The sequence below is a fragment of the Pseudophryne corroboree genome, chromosome 6, assembly GCF_028390025.1.
Source record: "Pseudophryne corroboree isolate aPseCor3 chromosome 6, aPseCor3.hap2, whole genome shotgun sequence".
In the NCBI taxonomy this organism is placed as follows: Eukaryota; Metazoa; Chordata; class Amphibia; order Anura; family Myobatrachidae; genus Pseudophryne; species Pseudophryne corroboree.
Genome location: NC_086449.1, coordinates 774,511,904 through 774,536,184, shown reverse-complemented (window position 1 = coordinate 774,536,184; position 24,281 = coordinate 774,511,904). Strand labels below are relative to the sequence as shown.

The following is a 24,281-nucleotide window of genomic DNA, read 5'->3' as shown; positions in this document are numbered from 1 at the left end:
AATGCTGGGTGTGCTCACAAGTACCTCAAGGTCAGAGCAAGTCAGGATTAGTACCGTACCCTTTAGCAATAGATGAGGTACTCTAATTACGGGGTGGGAGACCGGTGGACAAGAAATTCAATATTTCTAGGCCCCCTAGTTTGAAGCTCCGCCAGTATCATGTAGATAGATCCTTATTATGCTTCAATATTTCCAATTTCCGAAAACCAGGAAATTGGGAGGTGACATGGAATAATCAAACCATGGCCTTTTCGCACAGAGCTGACAGGATACCCATACACTCTGAACTTATACGCCAAATAGCCAACAGTGGAAGGTATTTTCGGTATACAGATGTAGCCACCTTTATCTTGACTGTTTCTCCGCCGAGACGGGCGTTTAGTCACGCTAAGGCGATAGCTGAGTTTAATCACAGGTAGGCGCGTTGAGGCGATCTAGATACTCATCATGCATTACACATCTCCACCACTGTGTGGCTAATGCTCCACTAATCCAGTACTTTCGATCGTACAGTATAGCGGTGGATTGATCTACAGCTCTGGCAATACTGTAGGCGTAACGGGAGGCGGTGGAAAAAGTATGGAGTACTGTATGTGTATGGAGACGCAACTACAGTAATTGTGTAAAAGGAAGAATGTACAGGACAATGTATAAACACCGTGCTTTTAAAATACATGAGCGTCTGGGAATGGAGGGCTACAGTAGCTAGCAGGAGGCGGTGGAAAATACCGTGCTTTACAAATGCGAGTGTCCGAGTCCTCTAAGGCATAAACCAACACCAATGGGGTGGGGGCCGGGCGCTGTTTGTAGTACTTTCACACATGAAATTGGGAGTCTCTCATGAGGCGTCGTGGGCTAGGGGTGAAGGCTCCCACCTCCCACGCTGGGGGTCCAGGGTTCGAGACGTGATGTGCCTTCTTTTTTTTTTTTTTTATTGTAATAATACACTGTATTATTTTATCTACATTGTAAGACAGTCAATGGAAAGGTGCACACAAGTTACATATAAATCAGAGTACATCTGCAGGAGAGATTCTTTACGCTAAATGCAACTAAACAGCGGGAATGAAATGAGGGTATTCTGACGCTACTAACTGAGCAAAACAGTACTGTAGATCTTCAGCGTTTGTGTATTGCACATGACCTGAATTCCCTCCCTGTGCAGGCTCCCAGGGGGGAAGGGCGATGGGGGTAGGGGGAGACGATGGGAAATACTGTACTGTGCCTTTGAAATGCAATTACATGAGCGTCCGAGTCCACTACGGCATACTGTAAACCAACACCAATGGGAAGGAAATGCCAGCCATTTTTTTTATGTGTTCCCGTGACATTCATTTAAAAAAAAAAATTTTTCTCTCTAATACATACAATGGAAGGATGCACACAGGTTTCACATAAATCAAAGTACATCTGCAGGAGCGATTCTTTACGCTAAATGCAACTGCACAACGGCAATGAGTAGAAATGAGTGTATTCTGACGCTACTAAGTGAGCAAAACAGTACTATACAGTAGATATTCGGCGTTTGTGTATTGCACATGACCTGAATTCCCTCCCTGTCTACTGCATGATCTGTGCAGGCTCCCAGGTGGGAAGGGCAATAGGCTAGCAGGAGGCGGTGGAAAATACCGTGCTTTACAAATGCGAGCGTCCGAGTCCTCTAAGGCATAAACCAACACCAATGGGGTGGGGGCCGGGCGCTGTTTGCAGTACTTTCACACATGAAATTGGGAGTCTCTCATGAGGCGTCGTGGGCTAGGGGTGAAGGCTCCCACCTCCCACGCTGGGGGTCCAGGGTTCGAGACGTGATGTGCCTTCTTTTTTTTTTTTTATTGTAATAATACACTGTATTATTTTATCTACATTGTAAGACAGTCAATGGAAAGGTGCACACAAGTTACATGTAAATCAGAGTACATCTGCAGGAGCGATTATTTACGCTAAATGCAACTAAACAGCGGGAATGAAATGAGGGTATTCTGACGCTACTAACTGAGCAAAACAGTATTGTAGATCTTCAGCGTTTGTGTATTGCACATGACCTGAATTCCCTCCCTGTCTACTGCATGATCTGTGCAGGCTCCCAGGGGGGAAGGGCAATAGGCTAGCAGGAGGCTACTGGGGACTCAGACTCATACAGTACTTGCATTTCAAAAGCACAGTATTTTCCACCGCCTCCCGCTTGCCCATCGCCCTTCCCCCCTGGGATCCTGCACAGGTCATGCAGTAGACAGGGAGGGAGTTATTCACGTAAACTAGGGCAAAGCTGCAGGAGCAGTTGTACTGTTTAGGGTCTATGCACCATATGGTATACATACAATTCTATAGCAGGGCAGACTCAATTGAAATGGCTACCGCCTGTGTCTCCTCGCCCAATGGAGGCCCTCGGCTATGGAGCAAGTAACAGCACAGATTTGGTAGGTCACGGGGCAATGCTGAAGGAGCGTCAGAATCCCCTAGCTAAAATACACAGGGGTGATAGGGATAAGTGAGGTCTTTGCGCATAACGATACACCGCAAAGTTCCCCATGGTTTTGATTATGCCTTTTCTTTGAACACGTTATTTTCCACTGCCTCACCCTACCCCCATCCCACTTTCCCCTTCCCCCCCTGGGAGCCTGCAAAGTACATGCAGTAGACAGGGAGGGAGTTCCGATCAGGTTACAAGACATGTGCAACAGTATACTACTGTATGTAGGAAAATCCACCGCCCACTCTGATTTATGTGAAACCTGTGTGCACCCTTCCATTGAATGTATAACAAAGAAAAATAATAATAATAAAGTGAATGTTACAGGAACACATTAAAAAAAGGTTGGCACTTCCTTCCCATTGGTGTTGGTTTATGCCTTAGGGGACTCGGACGTTAATACTTGTATTTCAAAAGCACAGTGTTTTCCACCGCCTCTCCCTAACCCCATCGCCCTTCCCCCCTGGGAGCCTGCACAGGTCATGCAGTGGATAGGGAGGGAGTTCAGGTCAGGTACAATACACAAATGCTGACGATCTACAGTACTGTGTTGCTCAGTTAGTTGCGTTGGAATACACTAATTTATACTCATTACCGCTGTGTATTTGTATATAGCGGAATGAATCGCTGCTGCAGATTTACTTTGATTTATGTGAAACCTGTGTGCACCCTTTCATTGAATGTACAACAAAGAAAAAAAATAATAAAGTGAATGTCACGGGAACATAGAAAAAAAAAAAGGTTGGCACTTTGTGACTCTCAGCATGGGAGGTGGGAGCCTTCATCACTAGGTTGGTATGGAAGGGGAGACAATTAGCTACCGGAGGGTACCCAACCCCAAGTTTCTGTGACCCCCACAAGGCTCATGGCAAGCGTCGGAACCTATGGTGGGTCTGAATTAACGGTCCCATTATAGTCTATGGGAAAATGGGTCCACTTTGCGTACTGATATCTCTGGTTCTGGGTGTCCCAGAGACTCAGGACTGGTACCATACAAAAGAGGAGACTCTTGGCTTTCGGGGCAGACCAACCACTAGTTTATGTGACACTGGAAAAGGAAACGGGAAGCAACCGTGTTTCGGGTCCCCTCCAGTTGTCCGCCTAGCTTGCACAGGATACAGGGTTTCTGGCTAGATAGGAAATAATGGGGCAGATGTATTAACCTGGAGAAGGCATAAGGAAGTGATAAACCAGTGATATGTGCAAGGTGATAAAGGCACCAGCCAATCAGCTCCAATATGTAAATTAACAGTTAGGATCTGATTGGCTGGTGCCTTTATCACCTTGCACATATCACTGATTTATCACTTCCTTATGCCTTCTCCAGGTTAATACATCTGCCCCACTGTACAGAAATGCTAAGCATGGTAATTTGACATCCAGGAACATAGGGAGGAGATTTTATCTCACTCCATTATACTTAGAAAAATTACACTTGCCACTGTACGTTACAAGCTGTTTGTGCTAATTAGTACACTAGTAGAACATACTGTACAGAGATACTAAGGACAGTGATTTGGCATCCACAAACTTAGGGAGGAGCTTTTATCTCTCTCCATTGTAATCTTTCTAAGTATAATGGAGAGAGATAAAAGCTCCTCCCTAAATTCCTGGGTGCCAAATAACCGTCTTTAGTATCTCTGTATAGTATTTTCAATTAGGGTACTAATTAGCACGGACAGCTTGTAAAGTACAGCGGCAAGTTTAATCTTTCTATGTAAAATGGAGAGAGATAAAAGCTCCTCTGGAAGTTCCCAGATGCCAAATCACCATTCTTAGTATCTCTGTACAGTATGTTCTACTAGTATACTAATTAGCATGAACAGCTTTTAACTGGATGCCAAATCACCATACTTCGTATCTCTGTACAGTATGTTCTATTAGGGTACTAATTAGCACGAACAGCTTGTAACGTACAGCGGCAAGTTTAATCTTTCTATGTATAATGGAGAGAGATAAAAGCTCCTCAATAAGTTCCTGGATACAAAATCACCATACTTAGTATCTCTGTACAGTATGTTCTATTAGGGTACCAATTAGCTGTTTGTGCTAATTAGTACCCTAATAGAAAATACTATGCAGAGATACTAAGGATGGTGATTTGGGAACCAGGAACTTAGGGAGGAGCTTTTATCTCTCTATATTATACATAGTAAGATTAAAATTGCCACTGTACGTTACAAGCTGTTTGTGCTAATTAGTACCCTAATAGAAAATACTATGCAAAGATACTAAGGATGGTGATTTGGCAACCAGGAACTTAGGGAGGAGCTTTTATCTCTCTATATTATACATAGAAAGATTAAAATTGCCACTGTACGTTACAAGCTGTTCGTGCTAATTAGTACACTAGTAGAACATACTGTACGGAGATACTAAGTACAGTGATTTGGCATCCACAAACTTAGGGAGGAGCTTTAATCTCTCCATTGTAACCAAGATAAAAGCTCCTCCCTAAATTCCTGGATGCCAAATTACTGTCCTTAGTATCTCTGTACTCTATGTTCTACTAGCGAGTCCGGTGTACCATAATGTGCAGACCTAGCTTATCCCTATCGCCCCTGTGTATTTTAGCTAGGGGATTGTGACGCTCCTTCAGCATTGCCCCATAGCCTGTAAAATCTGGACTGTTACTTGCTCCGTAGCCTAGGGCCTCTGTGGGGCAAGGAGTCATAGGTGGTAGCCATTTCTATTGAGTCTGCCCAGCTACAGAATTGTATGTGTACTGTACGGTGCATAGAACCTTAACAGTAGAACCGCTCATGCAGCTTTGCCCTGGTTTATGTGAATAAAAAATAAAAAAAAAGTGTCTGGAAAAAACTAACATGCATTTGTACTTTAGGAATCGAACTCAGGACTCTGAGTATAGGAAACGGAACACTTCACCACTTCGCCGCAGACAGATGAATAAATCCATTGGTTTTGATTATGCTGTAATGACTACAGGATTAGGACGCTAACATACTGTACAAAATTCCTAATCTCAAGAGGCAATAGTGAACTTCTAACACGTCCATTTGCGACAGTGTACACTACTGGTTTTCTGTTGTTTTGTCTGCGGGACTTGGACGCTCACATATTCATAAAGTACTGTAGATGGATCATATACTGTATGCTGTACTATCTGTGTCTGTATCGTATATACTGTATTAAATAATGCAGCGTAATGAGTATTTACTGTATGCAGCGTAATGAGACGCCTTAGTAAAGTAGTCCTTATTATATATTTCAGTATTGTATTTTACGGGAGACCACACGCATGCTCAGTGGTGATTGTAAAAAGCGACATCTGGTGGATGATCGCAGGTATTACACGTAAAGGTAACGCCAAAAGCTCTGTCTGCCTCCGTGCGATTAGGTACGCCTCTCTGTGACTAGGCGCGCCTCCCTACGCTGCATATGCTCGATCGGGACAAACGCCTCAGCCAGTCAAGATAAAGGTGGCTACATCTGTAGGTATACTCGAGGAAGCAAGACCATGTGGGTTGGAGAAGTATCACCAGGGTACTGTGCTCATATCATCCAGCCTGATACCTGTACTGAGCAGATGGGAGAACTAGGGATTGGGTTTTTCACTTGGAAAGTTTGTAATATGGTAATGTCATATTCGGTCCCATATGTTCTCCCCGATGATGCCTATTTCATATGTGGGAGGAAGGCGTATAAGTGGCTTGCCCCAAACTCAGAGGGATTGTGTTATGTTGGAAGAGTGTTGCCAGAGGTCATGACCATAACCCGTGATAAGATGAAAGATGTTCACTGCAGTGCTCAGGTTCCTTATACTCATACTCACTATGAACACATCGTCAAGAGACACCTCATAGATAGGACAGAGCACGTAGCCTCTGATTTGATCCACGAATCCACCGGGATTCAATTCCTTCTCGCATTAGACATTACCCGTACTGCCAGAGGAATTATAAATTATAGGTATATCCATGCGCTAGCGAACTTGATAGATAATATCACTGAGATGTATGACGACACCTTCAGGTATACGGGTAGGGAGTTACAAGCATACAAGACAGAACTGATCCAGCACAGGATGGTCCTCAATTACATCACAGCCATGACGGGTGGGTACTGTGTCACTTTGGCAACTCAATATGGTTTGAAGTGCTGCACGTATATTACAAACAGCACTGACGTCCCCACAGAGATTATTGATCAAAAGATGGATGATATATTGCAGTTGAAGTGGGAGTTCCGGAGGAGACATAATCTTACCCTGACTGCTGTGGGCAATGAGCTGACCGGCTGGGTCTAATGGTTGAACCCACGAAATTGGTTCTCAGGATTAGGAGAGTGGGCTCAAAATGTTATTATGAGTGTAGGAAAGTTTCTCCTTTGTATCCTGGGAGTCGTCATAATTATTGGCTTGATATTTAGGTGTGTTCGAATCCTAACGCGGCGCAAGCACGGCACAAATTTGACGAGTTTAAGGAGCAGGGGCATTGTTACAGCAGCAGATTTAATTTCGACCCATCCATCCAGTGTTATGATAAGGATTGCAAATGAATTCCATGGCCTGTTTCTTTCACCCGTTTTTCCTTTGTCTCCCCCTTTGCCCAGATACTCCGATCTGGAAAAGACATCGACCCTACTCAAGAACGATTATGAAAATGTTATGTGAACGTATTTTAGATATGTGTCTTATCTTCATCTCTACAACCTTCAGTTAGTGACACACATAGTCGACAGGTGATATCCACATATACTAGCACTCACATATGTTCCCCCTCCATGTATCATCAACTAAATGTGCACCCCATTTGTTGGAACAAGAAGCCGAAAAGAGCTCGGTAGTGTTTGTTGGTCCACTTACAGACCCTTAAAACGGGATAAGAAGGATTTAATGTATACTTCGCAATACCTCGAAGCTTATCTAGAACATAAACGGCACGATGATACATGCCCCTCAGACATGGATTCATACATACATGCTTTTTACTATCCCACTAGGTCATACATTTTCTGCCTACAACTCTCCTCCTACCATCCAATCATCTGTAGATATTGTATTGATATTTTTCTGTTTAGTGTTTAGATAGTGGCAATTATTGTTGACTGCCAAAGGGTGGACTGTCAAAGTCGAAAAATATTACAGAACACACAGCACGTATAAAATACACACACATGCCCACTGCACGTGCACTTGTTCCGCCGTGCGTGCACATATCCGCAATTTGCGTATGGTCGCTCCCGCGGTCCTGCGCGTGGTATGGGTATTTACGGCGGAGTTTGTGAACGCGTGGAGGGCTATCAAAACATTACATATTTAATCCAAATAGTGCACATTGTACACATAGTCCCCTTGCACCACATCAGCAAGTATCAACAGTTTAAATGATTCCAGGACAAAGGGATTCGCCTTTGCATGATAGGAGGGGACAGACTAAGGTTATAAGGTGGTGTCTGGTATCCAGCTGTAGGGTATTTTAAGGGTAACATTCCGGTGTTGGTTTGAGGAAGATCGCATGTTCCTGCGTATAGTTATGTGCAGAAGCAGAATATAGATATAAACTGTATTTACTGTATATTATGTATGCGGCGGGAATCCAGAGGAGACCACCCACAGGAGCAGTTGAGAAAGACATCGCCCACCTTTTCAAATCAACCTATGACCTCTCCTGTACTGTAAGGATGCATCCCTGTGTCCAATGGACAAAGGGATTACAGTATCCATTGTAATCCCGTACTGGGAGCTTTGGTACATCCCCATGGTACTAATATGGGCCCCAGCATCCTCTAGGACGCAAGAGAAAATAGGATTTTGATTACCTACCGGTAAATCCTTTTCTCGTAGTCCGTAGAGGATGCTGGGCGCCCGTCCAGCGCTGCGTTTTCCTGCATTGGTTTTATAGTTCAGTACTGCCTGGTTCCTAGGTAAGTTCTGCTTTATTTACGGTTTCAGCTGTTGCTGAGTTGTTCCGGCATGTTAGCCGGATTTGCCTGTTGTGTGAGCTGGTATGAATCTCGCCACTATCTGTGTATTTCCTTCTCTCGAAGTATGTCGTCTACTCAGGCACAGTTTCTAGACTGAGTCTGGTAGGAGGGACATAGAGGGAGGAGCCAGTCCACGCTATTAAACTCTTAAAGTGCCAATGGCTCCTGGTGGACCCGTCTATACCCCATGGTACTAATATGGACCCCAGCATTCTCTACGGACTACGGTAACCAAAATCCTATTTTTACACAGTACGGCAGGCAAGTGTCCCCATTTTACACAGTACAGCATGCAAGTGTCCCCATTTTAAACAGTACGGCAGGCAAGTGTCCCCATTTTACACAGTACGGCAGGCAAGTGTCAAGTGCGGGAGAAGGAAGGGAGAGGGAGGGGGGGGAGAGAGAGAGACTACTTACATTTGAAAAGGTTCTTCCCGCTCTTCGGGCCGCCTCTCCTTCCTCGCGCCGGCCGCCTCCTCCTTCTAGCTTGGCTCCCCCTCCTCTTGTCATCAGTACTCCTGCTCGGGGGGGTGGAGTTTTGTGGAGTTTTAGTGGAATGACGCGATTGCGTCGTGATGTCACGACGCAACCGCGTCATTCCGCGAAACTCCGCCCCCCCACGAGCAGGAGTACTCGGGAAGAGGGAAGAAGGGAAAACAAGGACCCGCAAAGTGCCGCGGCGGGTGCCCCGTGCGATTGCACGGCTCGCCTGCCGCAAGAAATGGCACTGAGTGTAAATGATTGCCACTTTAAAAAGAAACTGAAAAACCTTACCAAATCTCTCACTTTCTGAAACTATCACTCTATTACATTTGGCCCCATGAGTGAGCATTTAAAATGTGGCTTTTTTTTTTATACTCCATTACTATATAAAAGCATACTTGCTTACTTTTTAAAACTGGTTTCAGGGAGATTATAGGTAGTAGCAGAATATGCAGAGCATTGAGGGGTGTGTCTGGCTCCGCCCAATGGGTGTGTCTAGCTCCACCTACCATCTTTTGACACTCAGGGGTGTGTCCTGCAGTTGCAATCTAAAGTACTAAGGGCCTAATTCACTAAGGATCGCTATTGAGGCTGAATTAGCAATTTTTCTTAAATTTTGCTACAAATCGCATGTGAAGAGCCACCCAGAAAGGATAAAGACACCCACCGATGCATTCACAAATCTGCATATACATTAGCAGAATTGCAATGCAGACGCAAAAAACGAGAAACAATCAACAGTTGTTGCTGACTTTACACTTAGGCTGCAGGCGCCGAGCGATTTTTTTTTGCCTTCGTGCATGTGCAATGCGCTCGCAATGCATACGCAGTGTGCCGATAATCATTCTCACATTAGCAAATAATAGTGAATAAGGCCCTAGGTGAGATCTTGTGTGTGTTATAATCCCCCCTGAATATGTAGCTGCACACATACTGTATATCATAATAGCAGGTATGCTGAGTATATACTAGAGATGAGCGCCTGAAATTTTTCGGGTTTTGTGTTTTGGTTTTGGGTTCGGTTCCGCGGCCGTGTTTTGGGTTCGACCGCGTTTTGGCAAAACCTCACCGAATTTTTTTTGTCGGATTCGGGTGTGTTTTGGATTCGGGTGTTTTTTTCAAAAAACCCTAAAAAACAGCTTAAATCATAGAATTTGGGGGTCATTTTGATCCCATATTATTATTAACCTCAAAAACCATAATTTCCACTCATTTTCAGTCTATTCTGAATACCTCACACCTCACAATATTATTTTTAGTCCTAAAATTTGCACCGAGGTCGCTGGATGACTAAGCTAAGCGACCCTAGTGGCCGACACAAACACCTGGCCCATCTAGGAGTGGCACTGCAGTGTCACGCAGGATGGCCCTTCCAAAAAACACTCCCCAAACAGCACATGACGCAAAGAAAAAAAGAGGCGCAATGAGGTAGCTGTGTGAGTAAGCTAAGCGACCCTAGTGGCCGACACAAACACCTGGCCCATCTAGGAGTGGCACTGCAGTGTCACGCAGGATGTCCCTTCCAAAAAACCCTCCCCAAACAGCACATGACGCAAAGAAAAATAAAAGAAAAAAGAGGTGCAAGATGGAATTGTCCTTGGGCCCTCCCACCCACCCTTATGTTGTATAAACAAAACAGGACATGCACACTTTAACCAACCCATCATTTCAGTGACAGGGTCTGCCACACGACTGTGACTGATATGACGGGTTGGTTTGGACCCCCCCAAAAAAAGAAGCAATTAATCTCTCCTTGCACAAACTGGCTCTACAGAGGCAAGATGTCCACCTCATCATCATCCTCCGATATATCACCGTGTACATCCCCCTCCTCACAGATTATCAATTCGTCCCCACTGGAATCCACCATCTCAGCTCCCTGTGTACTTTGTGGAGGCAATTGCTGCTGGTCAATGTCTCCGCGGAGGAATTGATTATAATTCATTTTAATGAACATCATCTTCTCCACATTTTCTGGATGTAACCTCGTACGCCGATTGCTGACAAGGTGAGCGGCGGCACTAAACACTCTTTCGGAGTACACACTTGTGGGAGGGCAACTTAGGTAGAATAAAGCCAGTTTGTGCAAGGGCCTCCAAATTGCCTCTTTTTCCTGCCAGTATAAGTACGGACTGTGTGACGTGCCTACTTGGATGCGGTCACTCATATAATCCTCCACCATTCTTTCAATGTTGAGAGAATCATATGCAGTGACAGTAGACGACATGTCCGTAATCGTTGTCAGGTCCTTCAGTCCGGACCAGATGTCAGCATCAGCAGTCGCTCCAGACTGCCCTGCATCACCGCCAGCGGGTGGGCTCGGAATTCTGAGCCTTTTCCTCGCACCCCCAGTTGCGGGAGAATGTGAAGGAGGAGATGTTGACAGGTCGCGTTCCGCTTGACTTGACAATTTTCTCACCAGCAGGTCTTTCAACCCCAGCAGACTTGTGTCTGCCGGAAAGAGAGATACAACGTAGGTTTTAAATCTAGGATCGAGCACGGTGGCCAAAATGTAGTGCTCTGATATCAACAGATTGACCACCCGTGAATCCTTGTTAAGCGAATTAAGGGCTCCATCCACAAGTCCCACATGCCTAGCGGAATCGCTCCGTGTTAGCTCCTCCTTCAATGTCTCCAGCTTCTTCTGCAAAAGCCTGATGAGGGGAATGACCTGACTCAGGCTGGCAGTGTCTGAACTGACTTCACGTGTGGCAAGTTCAAAGGGCATCAGAACCTTGCACAACGCTGAAATCATTCTCCACTGCACTTGAGACAGGTGCATTCCACCTCCTATATCGTGCTCAATTGTATAGGCTTGAATGGCCTTTTGCTGCTCCTCCAACCTCTGAAGCATATAGAGGGTTGAATTCCACCTCGTTACCACTTCTTGCTTCAGATGATGGCAGGGCAGGTTCAGTAGTTTTTGGTGGTGCTCCAGTCTTCTGTACGTGGTGCCTGTACGCCGAAAGTGTCCCGCAATTCTTCTGGCCACCGACAGCATCTCTTGCACGCCCCTGTCGTTTTTTAAAAAATTCTGCACCACCAAATTCAAGGTATGTGCAAAACATGGGACGTGCTGGAATTTGCCCATATTTAATGCACACACAATATTGCTGGCGTTGTCCGATGCCACAAATCCACAGGAGAGTCCAATTGGGGTAAGCCATTCTGCGATGATCTTCCTCAGTTGCCGTAAGAGGTTTTCAGCTGTGTGCGTATTCTGGAAAGCGGTGATACAAAGCGTAGCCTGCCTAGGAAAGAGTTGGCGTTTGCGAGATGCTGCTACTGGTGCCGCCGCTGCTGTTCTTGCGGCGGGAGTCCATACATCTACCCAGTGGGCTGTCACAGTCATATAGTCCTGACCCTGCCCTGCTCCACTTGTCCACATGTCCGTGGTTAAGTGGACATTGGGTACAACTGCATTTTTTAGGACACTGGTGAGTCTTTTTCTGACGTCCGTGTACATTCTCGGTATCGCCTGCCTACAGAAGTGGAACCTAGATGGTATTTGGTAACGGGGGCACACTGCCTCAATAAATTGTCTAGTTCCCTGTGAACTAACGGCGGATACCGGACGCACGTCTAACACCAACATAGTTGTCAAGGACTCAGTTATCCGCTTTGCAACAGGATGACTGCTGTGATATTTCATCTTCCTCGCAAAGGACTGTTGGACAGTCAATTGCTTACTGGAAGTAGTACAAGTGGGCTTACGACTTCCCCTCTGGGATGACCATCGACTCCCAGCAGCAACAACAGCAGCGCCAGCAGCAGTAGGCGTTACACGCAAGGATGCATCGGAGGAATCCCAGGCAGGAGAGGACTCGTCAGAATTGCCAGTGACATGGCCTGCAGGACTATTGGCATTCCTGGGGAAGGAGGAAATTGACACTGAGGGAGTTGGTGGGGTGGTTTGCGTGAGCTTGGTTACAAGAGGAAGGGATTTACTGGTCAGTGGACTGCTTCCGCTGTCGGCCCAAGTTTTTGAACTTGTCACTGACTTATTATGAATGCGCTGCAGGTGACGTATAAGGGAGGATGTTCCGAGGTGGTTAACGTCCTTACCCCTACTTATTACAGCTTGACAAAGGGAACACACGGCTTGACACCTGTTGTCCGCATTTCTGGTGAAATACTTCCACACCGAAGAGCTGATTTTTTTGGTATTTTCACCAGGCATGTCAACGGCCCTATTCCTCCCACGGACAACAGGTGTCTCCCCGGGTGCCTGACTTAAACAAACCACCTCACCATCAGAATCCTCCTGGTCAATTTCCTCCCCAGCGCCAGCAACACCCATATCCTCCTCATCCTGGTGTACTTCAACACTGACATCTTCAATCTGACTATCAGGAACTGGACTGCGGGTGCTCCTTCCAGCACTTGCAGGGGGCGTGCAAATGGTGGAAGGCGCATGCTCTTCACGTCCAGTGTTGGGAAGGTCAGGCATCGCAACCGACACAATTGGACTCTCCTTGTGGATTTGGGATTTCGAAGAACGCACAGTTCTTTGCGGTGCTACTGCTTTTGCCAGCTTGAGTCTTTTCATTTTTCTAGCGAGAGGCTGAGTGCCTCCATCCTCATGTGAAGCTGAACCACTAGCCATGAACATAGGCCAGGGCCTCAGCCGTTCCTTGCCACTCCGTGTGGTAAATGGCATATTGGCAAGTTTACGCTTCTCCTCCGACAATTTTATTTTAGGTTTTGGAGTCCTTTTTTTACTGATATTTGGTGTTTTGGATTTGACATGCTCTGTACTATGACATTGGGCATCGGCCTTGGCAGACGACGTTGCTGGCATTTCATCGTCTCGGCCATGACTAGTGGCAGCAGCTTCAGCACGAGGTGGAAGTGGATCTTGATCTTTCCCTAATTTTGGAACCTCAACATTTTTGTTCTCCATATTTTAATAGGCACAACTAAAAGGCACCTCAGGTAAACAATGGAGATGGATGGATACTAGTATACAATTATGGATGGACTGCTGAGTGCCGACACAGAGGTAGCTACAGCCGTGGACTACCGTACTGTACTGTGTCTGCTGCTAATATAGACTGGTTGATAAAGAGATGTAGTAGTAGTATGTATGTATAAAGAAGAAAGAAAAAAAAACCACGGGGAGGTGGTATACAATTATGGACGGACTGCCCAGTGCCGACACAGAGGTAGCTACAGCCATGGACTACCGTACTGTACTGTGTCTGCTGCTAATATAGACTGGTTGATAAAGAGATGTAGTAGTAGTAGTATGTATGTATAAAGAAGAAAGAAAAAAAAACACGGGTAGGTGGTATACAATTATGGACGGACTGCCCAGTGCCGACACAGAGGTAGCTACAGCCGTGGACTACCGTACTGTACTGTGTCTGCTGCTAATATAGACTGGTTGATAAAGAGATGTAGTAGTAGTAGTATGTATGTATAAAGAAGAAAGAAAAAAAACCACGGGTAGGTGGTATACAATTATGGACGGACTGCCCAGTGCCGACACAGAGGTAGCTACAGCCGTGGACTACCGTACTGTACTGTGTCTGCTGCTAATATAGACTGGTTGATAAAGAGATGTAGTAGTAGTAGTATGTATGTATAAAGAAGAAAGAAAAAAAAACCACGGGTAGGTGGTATACAATTATGGACGGACTGCCCAGTGCCGACACAGAGGTAGCTACAGCCGTGGACTACCGTACTGTACTGTGTCTGCTGCTAATATAGACTGGTTGATAAAGAGATGTAGTAGTAGTATGTATGTATAAAGAAGAAAGAAAAAAAAACCACGGGTAGGTGGTATACAATTATGGACGGACTGCCCAGTGCCGACACAGAGGTAGCTACAGCCGTGGACTACCGTACTGTACTGTGTCTGCTGCTAATATAGACTGGTTGATAAAGAGATGTAGTAGTAGTAGTAGTATGTATGTATAAAGAAGAAAGAAAAAAAAACCCACGGGTAGGTGGTATACAATTATGGACGGACTGCCGAGTGCCGACACAGAGGTAGCTACAGCCGTGGACTACCGTACTGTACTGTGTCTGCTGCTAATATAGACTGGTTGATAAAGAGATGTAGTAGTAGTATGTATGTATAAAGAAGAAAGAAAAAAAAACCACGGGTAGGTGGTATACAATTATGGACGGACTGCCGAGTGCCGACACAGAGGTAGCTACAGCCGTGAACTACCGTACTGTGTCTGCTGCGACTGGATGATAAATAATGATATAAAAAATATATATATATCACTACTGCAGCCGGACAGGTATATATTATATAATGACGGACCTGCTGGACACTGTCTGTCAGCAGAATGAGTTTTTTATAGAATAAAAAAAAAAACACCACACAAGTGAAGTCACACGACGAGTGTTTAACTTTTTCAGGCAATCACAATATAGTATACTATACTACTAACTATACTGGTGGTCAGTGTGGTCAGGTCACTGGTCAGTCACACTGGCAGTGGCACTCCTGCAGCAAAAGTGTGCACTGTTTAATTTTAATAATAATATGTACTCCTGGCTCCTGCTATAACCTATAACTGGCACTGCAGTGCTCCCCAGTCTCCCCCACAATTATAAGATGTGTGAGCTGAGCACAGTCAGATACGAGTGTTTAACTTTTTCAGGCAATCACAATATAGTATACTATACTACTAACTATACTGGTGGTCAGTGTGGTCAGGTCACTGGTCAGTCACACTGGCAGTGGCACTCCTGCAGCAAAAGTGTGCACTGTTTAATTTTAATAATAATATGTACTCCTGGCTCCTGCTATAACCTATAACTGGCACTGCAGTGCTCCCCAGTCTCCCCCACAATTATAAGATGTGTGAGCTGAGCACAGTCAGATATATACATAGATGATGCAGCACACTGGGCTGAGCAGTGCACACAGATATGGTATGTGTGTGACTGAGTCACTGTGTATCGTTTTTTTCAGGCAGAGAACGGATATATTAAATAAAACTGCACTGTCTGGTGGTCACTGTGGTCAGTCACTAGTAAACTCTGCACTCTCTACACAGTTCTACAGTACTCCTAATCTCCAGTAAATCAGGTCAATCTCTCTCTCTCTCTCTTCTAATCTAAATGGAGAGGACGCCAGCCACGTCCTCTCCCTATCAATCTCAATGCACGTGTGAAAATGGCGGCGACGCGCGGCTCCTTATATAGAATCCGAGTCTCGCGATAGAATCCGAGCCTCGCGAGAATCCGACAGCGTCATGATGACGTTCGGGCGCGCTCGGGTTAACCGAGCAAGGCGGGAAGATCCGAGTCGCTCGGACCCGTGAAAAAAAACATGAAGTTCGTGCGGGTTCGGATTCAGAGAAACCGAACCCGCTCATCTCTAGTATATACAGTAAGGCTGGGGCCACACATAGCATTTCGGCAGGAAGGAACGTCACATGGGCTCCCTATCCAGCCATCCATACATATGCGGTGGTGCCAAATCCACCAAACCCTGACAGGACGGCCAGATTTCACGATGAACACATACATTTTTATGTATGTGTTCACACAGTGCGGCATTACAGGGGATCATTGGAGGTCAGGGTAATAAGAGAGTGCGCCAGAGATACCTTTGAGAAGAGAAAGTATGCCTGCTCCTCTCAGTGCCACACTCAGCAGCAGCACCAGTATGTATATGCTCCTCCGCACTATACCAGCAGCAGCAATCCCACACAGAGCACTTGCTGTCTGGATGATGTCCTCTCATGCAGGCCCCGCCCCATCTCATCCAGACATGCCCATATGCAGTATGGATTCCTGACTGGGGAGTGGGGATCAGGGCGATTTTTAATTAACTTTCCAGTGGGAGCTGGAGACTCTACATTGACCTGAGGGTCTCCCACAAGAGGGTAGGCAAACATGGACCTGGGATATGGATATAGAGGGACCTGAGTGTACAGAGGAATATGGACGTTTTATGGGAAGACATTACCTTGATCTTGTCCTGATGGTATCAGGTCCCCCCATCACCTCTGGTAGTATCAGCTTCTGCCCTCACTCCAGTCAGTGTAGTTTGAGCAGAGAAACAGGCCTGATAGAGGGCGTGTCCGGACTGATAGGGGGCGTGCCCGGACCGGGAGGGGGCGTGTCAGTGCTGCTGTGTTATTACACATTGTAACAATGCATCTCTGTGCTTATTTCCAATCCACATGCTGCGAGACAGACACCAGGAGGAATGAGAGCCCACTACCAACCTGTCATCCTCATGTGGCTGCATCCCGTACCTACAGACTCTGAAACTGTGCTGTGGGCGGATCCATCTGTTTAGCAGACTGTGCACACAACACATTGCAGCTAGCTGCCTCGGCTCCCATCACTTTTCACACCAGTGACCAGCAGCAGGGAGACGCAGGCACCCCGTCCTCTCCGACTTCTGCACTCAGCTAAAGGGTAACTAGATGCTACCGAGCTCACTGGCAGGAGATACAGTCTGGCGTCTGATGTTTTCTTTGTACACCCTCCTTCCCTGCCAGCTTTTCTGCACCTGACCCCGCCCCCGTCGCATTCGATTGGCGCAGACACAGTAGAGATTCCGGACTGAGCGTTGAGGAATCCGGGAGACTCAAGTGCGTTTCCGTGGCAACGGGAGACTCCGTATTGAACCGGGAGTCTCCCGCAGAATGCGGGAGGGTAGGAAACTATGTATAAACGTTTTAAACATAAGGGGCAGGATGTACTAGTAACAATGGAGGTACAGCCCCCGCCACACATTACATTCATACTAATCGCATACTGTATTGTACTAATACAGATGTGTCCTCTTACAACCTTGCTGCAGTCACACTAAACAGCCCTTGAAGTAGCGCTATGCAGTGGCGGGACTCGGTAGCGCCGAGAGTCTTTTTTTGCATTTTGTTCCGTGCAAATGCACCTTAGATGCACAGTAATGTAATATAGCATAGAATTTTGTATGCAAATACAGTTGCAGTCACACACAGAATATGGGCATGCTGCGTATCATTTTAATCAGCAGAAGTTGATTGTGCGTCCTACTACATTACTGTGCGTCTAATACGCATTTTCACGGGGAAAATCGCAAAGAAAAAAGACATTACCGAGTCACACGGTACTCACGCGTTATGTGTAACGCGACTTGTAGCGCACGGAGAAAAGATGTAAGATGACATATCTGTATAAGCGATTAGTAACGCAAAGGACAGCCCTTGCAATCACCGCCGGTCACTGGACTTCCGGGTTTATGCTCAGAGTGACGTGGACGGCCGCAGGGGATGCTGGGAGAGATCCGTTCGGATCCCTTTCGGTGTGCTTCAATAGGCTTCTATAGGGTAACGGCAACAAAAGCTTGTTTTACCCTCTGCATCTAAGCCCGTAACGTCCAGGGCTTTGTACATATGGAAATGTGGTAAAAAAAACAAAAAACAAAGCGGGTATTTTACCGCATTTTACCTTTAGTACATCCTGCACAAGGTGCGAGTCTGCTATATTTATAATGCAGACCACAAACATTGGGAATAAACAAGCAGTATTAGTAGACTTACCATACTGTGACACACTGACACTCATAAATTACACAGGCTCTGTGGCTGATAAAACCAGGTGAAATGCAGGCTTGAAGTCAACCAGCCACAGAACCTGTGTAATTCACGAGTGTCCTGGTTTAAAGGGATAGTATGGTTAGTCTAGGTCAGGCATGTCCAAACTGCGGCACTCCAGCCAGGCCCGGCGCTACCCGCTCAGCGAAGGGATGCAGTGCAGGGAGGCGCTGGGACAGAGAGGCGCTCCCCATGCTCTGCATCCCTTCCCTGCTGCACCGTCCTGGCCCCCCTGCTGCTGCTGCTGCTGTGTCTGTCACTGTATGACTGTGACAGTCACTGGCAGCGGCGCCTGCAGCGTGAAAAGCCTCCTCCCTCCCTCCCCTCACCTGTGTGACAGCGGCTGTGTACGGGACGGAAGGGGGCAGAGCTAAACTGGATGGAAGGGGCGGAGCTAAACGGTCCAGAAGGGGGCGGGGCTACACGGACCAGACTGCTGTACCGAGGGAGACTGGCTTAGGTAAGTAGAGGGTGAGAGAGAAGTGTGTGTGTGTGCATACGGTGTGTGTGTGTATGTGTGTGTATATATGTGTGAATTGTGTGTGTGTGTGTGTGTGTGTGTGTGTGTGTGTGTGTGTGTGTGTGTGTGTGTGTGTGTGTGTGAGGTATGTCTGTGTATGCGCACTTTATGGATGGTAGTACTGGGGGGGCATTACGTATAATGACGCTATTACTGGGGGGGGGCATTACATGTAAGGACGCTACTACTACTGGGGGGGCATTTTGTGAAACAACGCTACTACTGGGGGGGCCATTATGTATAAGGACGATACTATTACTAGGGGGGAATTACGTATAAGGACGCTTCTACTACTGGGGGTGCACTACGTATAAGGACGCTACTACTACAGGGGGGGCATTACGCGTAATGACGCTACTACTACTGGTGGGGGGGCATTACGTATAAGGATGATACTACTACTAGGGGGGAATTACGTATAATTACGCTTCTACTACTGGGGGTGCACTACGTATAAGGAAGCTACTACTACTGGGGGAGCATTAAGTATAAGGACGCGTCTACTACTGGGGGCGCACTACATATAAGGATGCTACTACTACTGGGGGGGCATTATGTATAAGGATGCTACTACTACTGGGGTGCATTACATATGACGCTACTACTACGGGTGGGGCATTATGTATAAGAGGAATAAGATTGTGCTACATTGTGGCGTAATTTTAAATGGGGGTACTATTGTGTGGCCATGCCCCTTACTTGTGAGCCCACACCCCTTTTCCCGGCACGAATATGGGAGTGCGCAAATTTATAGTTTGCAGGGGGGCGCCGAACACCCTAGCACCGGCCCTGCCTCCAGCTGTTGAGAAACTACACATCCCAGCATGTCCTGACACAGCTTTAGCATTCTCTGACAGCAAAACTGTGTCAGGGCATGCTGGGATATGTAGTTTCACAACAGCTGGAGGGCCGCAGTTTGGACATGCCTGGTATAGGTATTATGAAAACTAGTGATGAGCGGGTTCGGTTCGTTGAGATCCGAACCCCCCCGAACTTCACCCATTTTACACGGTTCCGAGGCAGACTCGGATCTTCCCGCCTTGCTCGGTTAACCCGAGCGCGCCTGAACGCCATCATCCCGCTGTCGGATTCTCGCAAGATTCGTATTCTATATAAGGAGCCGCGCGTCGCCGCCATTTTCACTCGTGCTTTGGAGATGATAGCGAGAGGACGTGGCTGCGTTCTCTCAGTTTCTGTGTTCAGTGTGCTGCAAATATCTGTGCTCAGTGTGCTTGCAAATATCTGTGCTCAGTGTGCTGAAAATATCTATGTTCTCTGCCTGAAAAACGCTCCATATCTGTGCTGCATTGTAGTATATACAGGTTGAGTATCCCTTATCCAAAATGTTTGGGACTAGAGGTATTTTGGATATCGGATTTTTCCGTATTTTGGAATAATTGCATACCATAATGAGATATCATGGTGATGGGACCTAAATATAATCACAGAATGCATTTATGTTTCAGATACACCTTATACACACAGCCTGAAGGTCATTTTAGACAATATTTTTTATAACTTTGTGCATTAAACAAAGTGTGTCTACAGTCACACAATTCATTTAGGTTTCATATACACCTTATACACACTGCCTGAAGGTCATTTAATACAATATTTTTAATAACTTTGTGTATTAAACAAAGTTTGTGTACATTGAGCCATCAAAAAACAAAGGTTTCATTATCTCACTCTCACTCAAAAAAGTCCGTATTTCGGAATATTCCGTATTTCGGAATATTTGGATATGGGATACTCAACCTGTATAGTAGGAGGACAGTGCAGATGCAGAATGTTGCTGTGACCACCAGTATATATCTAGCAGTACGGTACAGTAGTCCACTGCTCTACCTCTGTGTCGTCAAGTATACTATGCATCCATACCTGTGCTGCATTTTAGTTGTGCGCAGTATATAGTAGGAGGGGACAGTGCAGAATGTTGCTGTGACCACCAGTATATAATATAGCAGTACGGTACAGTAGTCCACTGCTCTACCTCTGTGTCGTCAAGTATACTATGCATCCATACCTGTGCTGCATTTTAGTTGTGCGCAGTATATAGTAGGAGGGGACAGTGCAGAATGTTGCTGTGACCACCAGTATATATATAGCAGGACGGTACAGTAGTCCACTAATCTATCTCTGTGTCCTCAAGTATACTATGCATCCATACCCGTGCTGCATTTTAGTTGTGCGCAGTATATAGTAGGAGGGGACAGTGCAGAATGTTGCTGTGACCACCAGTATATATATAGCAGTACGGTACAGTAGTCCACTGCTCTACCTCTGTGTCATCAAGTATACTATGCATCCATACCTGTGCTGCATTTTAGTTGTGCGCAGTATATAGTAGGAGGGGACAGTGCAGAATGTTGCTGTGAGCACCAGTATATATATAGCAGTACGGTACAGTAGTCCACTGCTCTACCTTTGTGTCGTCAAGTATACTATGCATCCATACCTGTGCTGCATTTTAGTTGTGCGCAGTATATAGTAGGAGGGGACAGTGCAGAATGTTGCTGTGACCACCAGTATATATATAGTAGTACGGTACAGTAGTCCACTGCTCTACCTCTGTGTCGTCAAGTATACTACAAAAGTTCAGTAAAATGACCCAAAAATCAAAATTAAAAGCGTCTGATGAGAAGCGTAAACTTGCCAATATGCCATTTACGGCACGGAGTGGCAAGGAACGGCTGAGGCCCTGGCCTATGTTCATGGCTAGTGGTTCAGATTCACATGAGGATGGAAGCACTCATCCTCTCGCTAGAAAACTGCAGTGCCACTCCTAGATGGGCCAGGTGTTTGTGTCGGCCACTTGGGTCGCTTAGCTTAGTCATCCAGCGACCTCGGTGCAAATTTTAGGACTAAAAATAATATTGTGAGGTGTTTAAAATAGACTGGAAATGAGTGGAAATTATGGTTATTGAGGTTAATAATACCATGGGATCAAAATGACCCCCAAATTCTATGATTTAAGCTGTTTTTGAGGGGTTTTTGTAAAAAAAACACCAGAATCCAAAACACACCCGAATCGGACAAAAAATTTTCAGGGAGGTTTTGCCAAAATGTGTCGGAATCCAAAACACGGCTGTGGAACCGAATCCAAAACCAAAACACAAAACCTGAAAAATTTCCGGTGCACATCACTAATGAAAACTGCACAATATTGCAGACTGCAGGCAGAGGTGCAGAGCCGGATTAAGGGGGGGGGGGTCCCGGGGATACGTACCCCGGGCCCCCCTTTCCAAAAGGGCCCCCTGCCACACCACAGATCGGATCTCTCTTCAATCCGATCTGCGGTGCTGCGCTCACAAGCCCCGGCTTTACCGCAAGGCATCCAAAGTGGATGCCTAGGGCCCGGTGAGTCCCAGGGGCCCTCCTGACTCACAACATGCGCTAGGCCGTTTTCATGGTCACGGCAGGCTGTCAGTGTTTAGACAGCTGCCAGTGACCTGCTCATCCAGCACTCGCTTGTGTCCTGTCTTCTTCCTGTTGAATGTGACGTCACACGCAGTCAGAGAGGAGCCGGTCGGGGCACGCTGCAACTGCCGCTGCTGGGAGGCGGGAGCCTGGGAGTGGGACCTGATGAGTTTGCGTCCGGAAGCAGAAGGAGCGCTTTTGACATACAGCAGTGAAGGTGCCTCACTGTCCTACTTGTTAAAGGTGAGAGGGAGGTGGAGAGACGCCCTGATGCAGTATAGATGGGCAGAGGGGGCATTTGTGGCATTGGAGGGAGGATGCTAATGTGTGACTGGTTATCCTGGGGTTTGGGAGTGAGTGGGTATGTGTTACAGTGAGTGGGTGTGTGTGACAGTGAGGGGTGAGTGGGTATGTGTGACAGTGAGAGGTGAGTGGGTATGTGTAATAGTGAGGGGTGAGTGGGAATGTGTGACAGGGGGTATGGCAGCATACACTGACTGGATAGGGGCCTGCCTGCTACATTTGGGGGGGGGGGGGCGGGGGGGATAAAAGGCTACCGTCACTTTAAGAGTCAGCTAGGGCTAAACAGGGCTGATAAGAGAGGATGAAGCCTGCTAGTGAGATAACAGCCCAGCTCTGCATATTCAAATACCTCTAGGTCAGGACTGGCCAACCTGTGGCTCTCCAGCTGCTGTGAAACTACACACCCCAGCATGCCCTGCCACAGTTTTAGCATTCCCTCATAGCAAAACTGTGGCAAGGCATGTTGGGACTTGTAGTTTCACAACAGCTGGAGAGCCACAGGTTGGCCATGCCTGCTCTAGGTGCTATTCAGATGCCCCAGTGACACAGAAAAGGATACATTTTGCTGGTTAGTTTTGCAGATGTGTATCACAGATTTGGGCATTCAGTTGCAACAATGTGAAAAAGGTTAAAAAATAGACTAAATTAATTAAGAGATGATAATCTTAAACCTTAATAAAATAAATAAATAAATAAAACATCTTGAAAATGTACCCCTTCACCTATTAGGAGGTCCCGCATCCCATTACTTATACAGCGCCAGCATATTATATTGTGCTTTACAACTGCACTATATTATTACATAGTAATAGCTGAAGAGATCGACACACACACACCGCTGACAAGTAATGTAAGGGGCATAAATCAGAAACGTAACTATAGTGCTATAGATTGAGGAAAAGGGCCCCAAATAGGTGTCTTGCTTAGGGCCCCCTGAGATCTAAATCCACCTCTGGCTGCCCTGTCCCTCCTCCTCCTTCAGTTCAGCGTGCGGCGCGCCAATGACTGAGCCGCAGGCTTGCTGAGCCGGACAGCAATTAGACAGGTGAGCCGTCGCTCAGCTGCGCTGACTACAGCTCTAAGAAGAGTGCTCTAACAGCTGTAGTCAGGGCAGCTGAGCGACGGCTCAGCTGTCCAATTGCTGTCCGGCTCAGCAAGCCTGCGACTCAGTCATTGGCACGCCGCACGCTGAACTGAAGGAGGAGGGATTCTTAGAGCGATGTGGATATATATATCTAATATATATATATATATATACATATATATATTTATTTTATTTATTTATTTTAGTCCATGGGGGCCCCCTGCTCTTTAGTGCCCCAGGCCTCCCGGGGCCTTAATCCGGCTCTGCAGAGGTGTAGCTACAGTAGGTGCCATGGTGCCCGGAGCAAGAGTATGTTTTGGCACCCCACTCCCCTGTACTGAATTGGGGGCATGTTTAATTTGAAAAAAAAAATATATATTGACAAATCCTCAATTGATGACAGGGCCAGTTCTAGACCTTGTGGAGCTCAGTGCGAAAGTTTCCTTTGGGCGTCCCCATGTTAAAATATGGACAGTGCGCAATGAAGGCATACAACTA

At 46.4% G+C, this 24,281-nt stretch overlaps 1 protein-coding gene across 1 annotated transcript in view; it reads right to left on the bottom strand.

The window, feature by feature from the left end:
- LOC134933470 (platelet-derived growth factor receptor-like protein) overlaps window positions 1-17,471 on the bottom strand; it is a 97,778-nt gene extending 80,307 nt beyond the window's left edge. The window contains exon 1 of the mRNA XM_063928697.1: window positions 17,098-17,471. Coding sequence (XP_063784767.1) covers window positions 17,098-17,110 — 13 coding nt within the window. The 5' untranslated portion in view covers window positions 17,111-17,471. The remainder of the gene's footprint in view (window positions 1-17,097) is intronic.
- Between the last annotated feature and the right edge of the window lie 6,810 nt (window positions 17,472-24,281).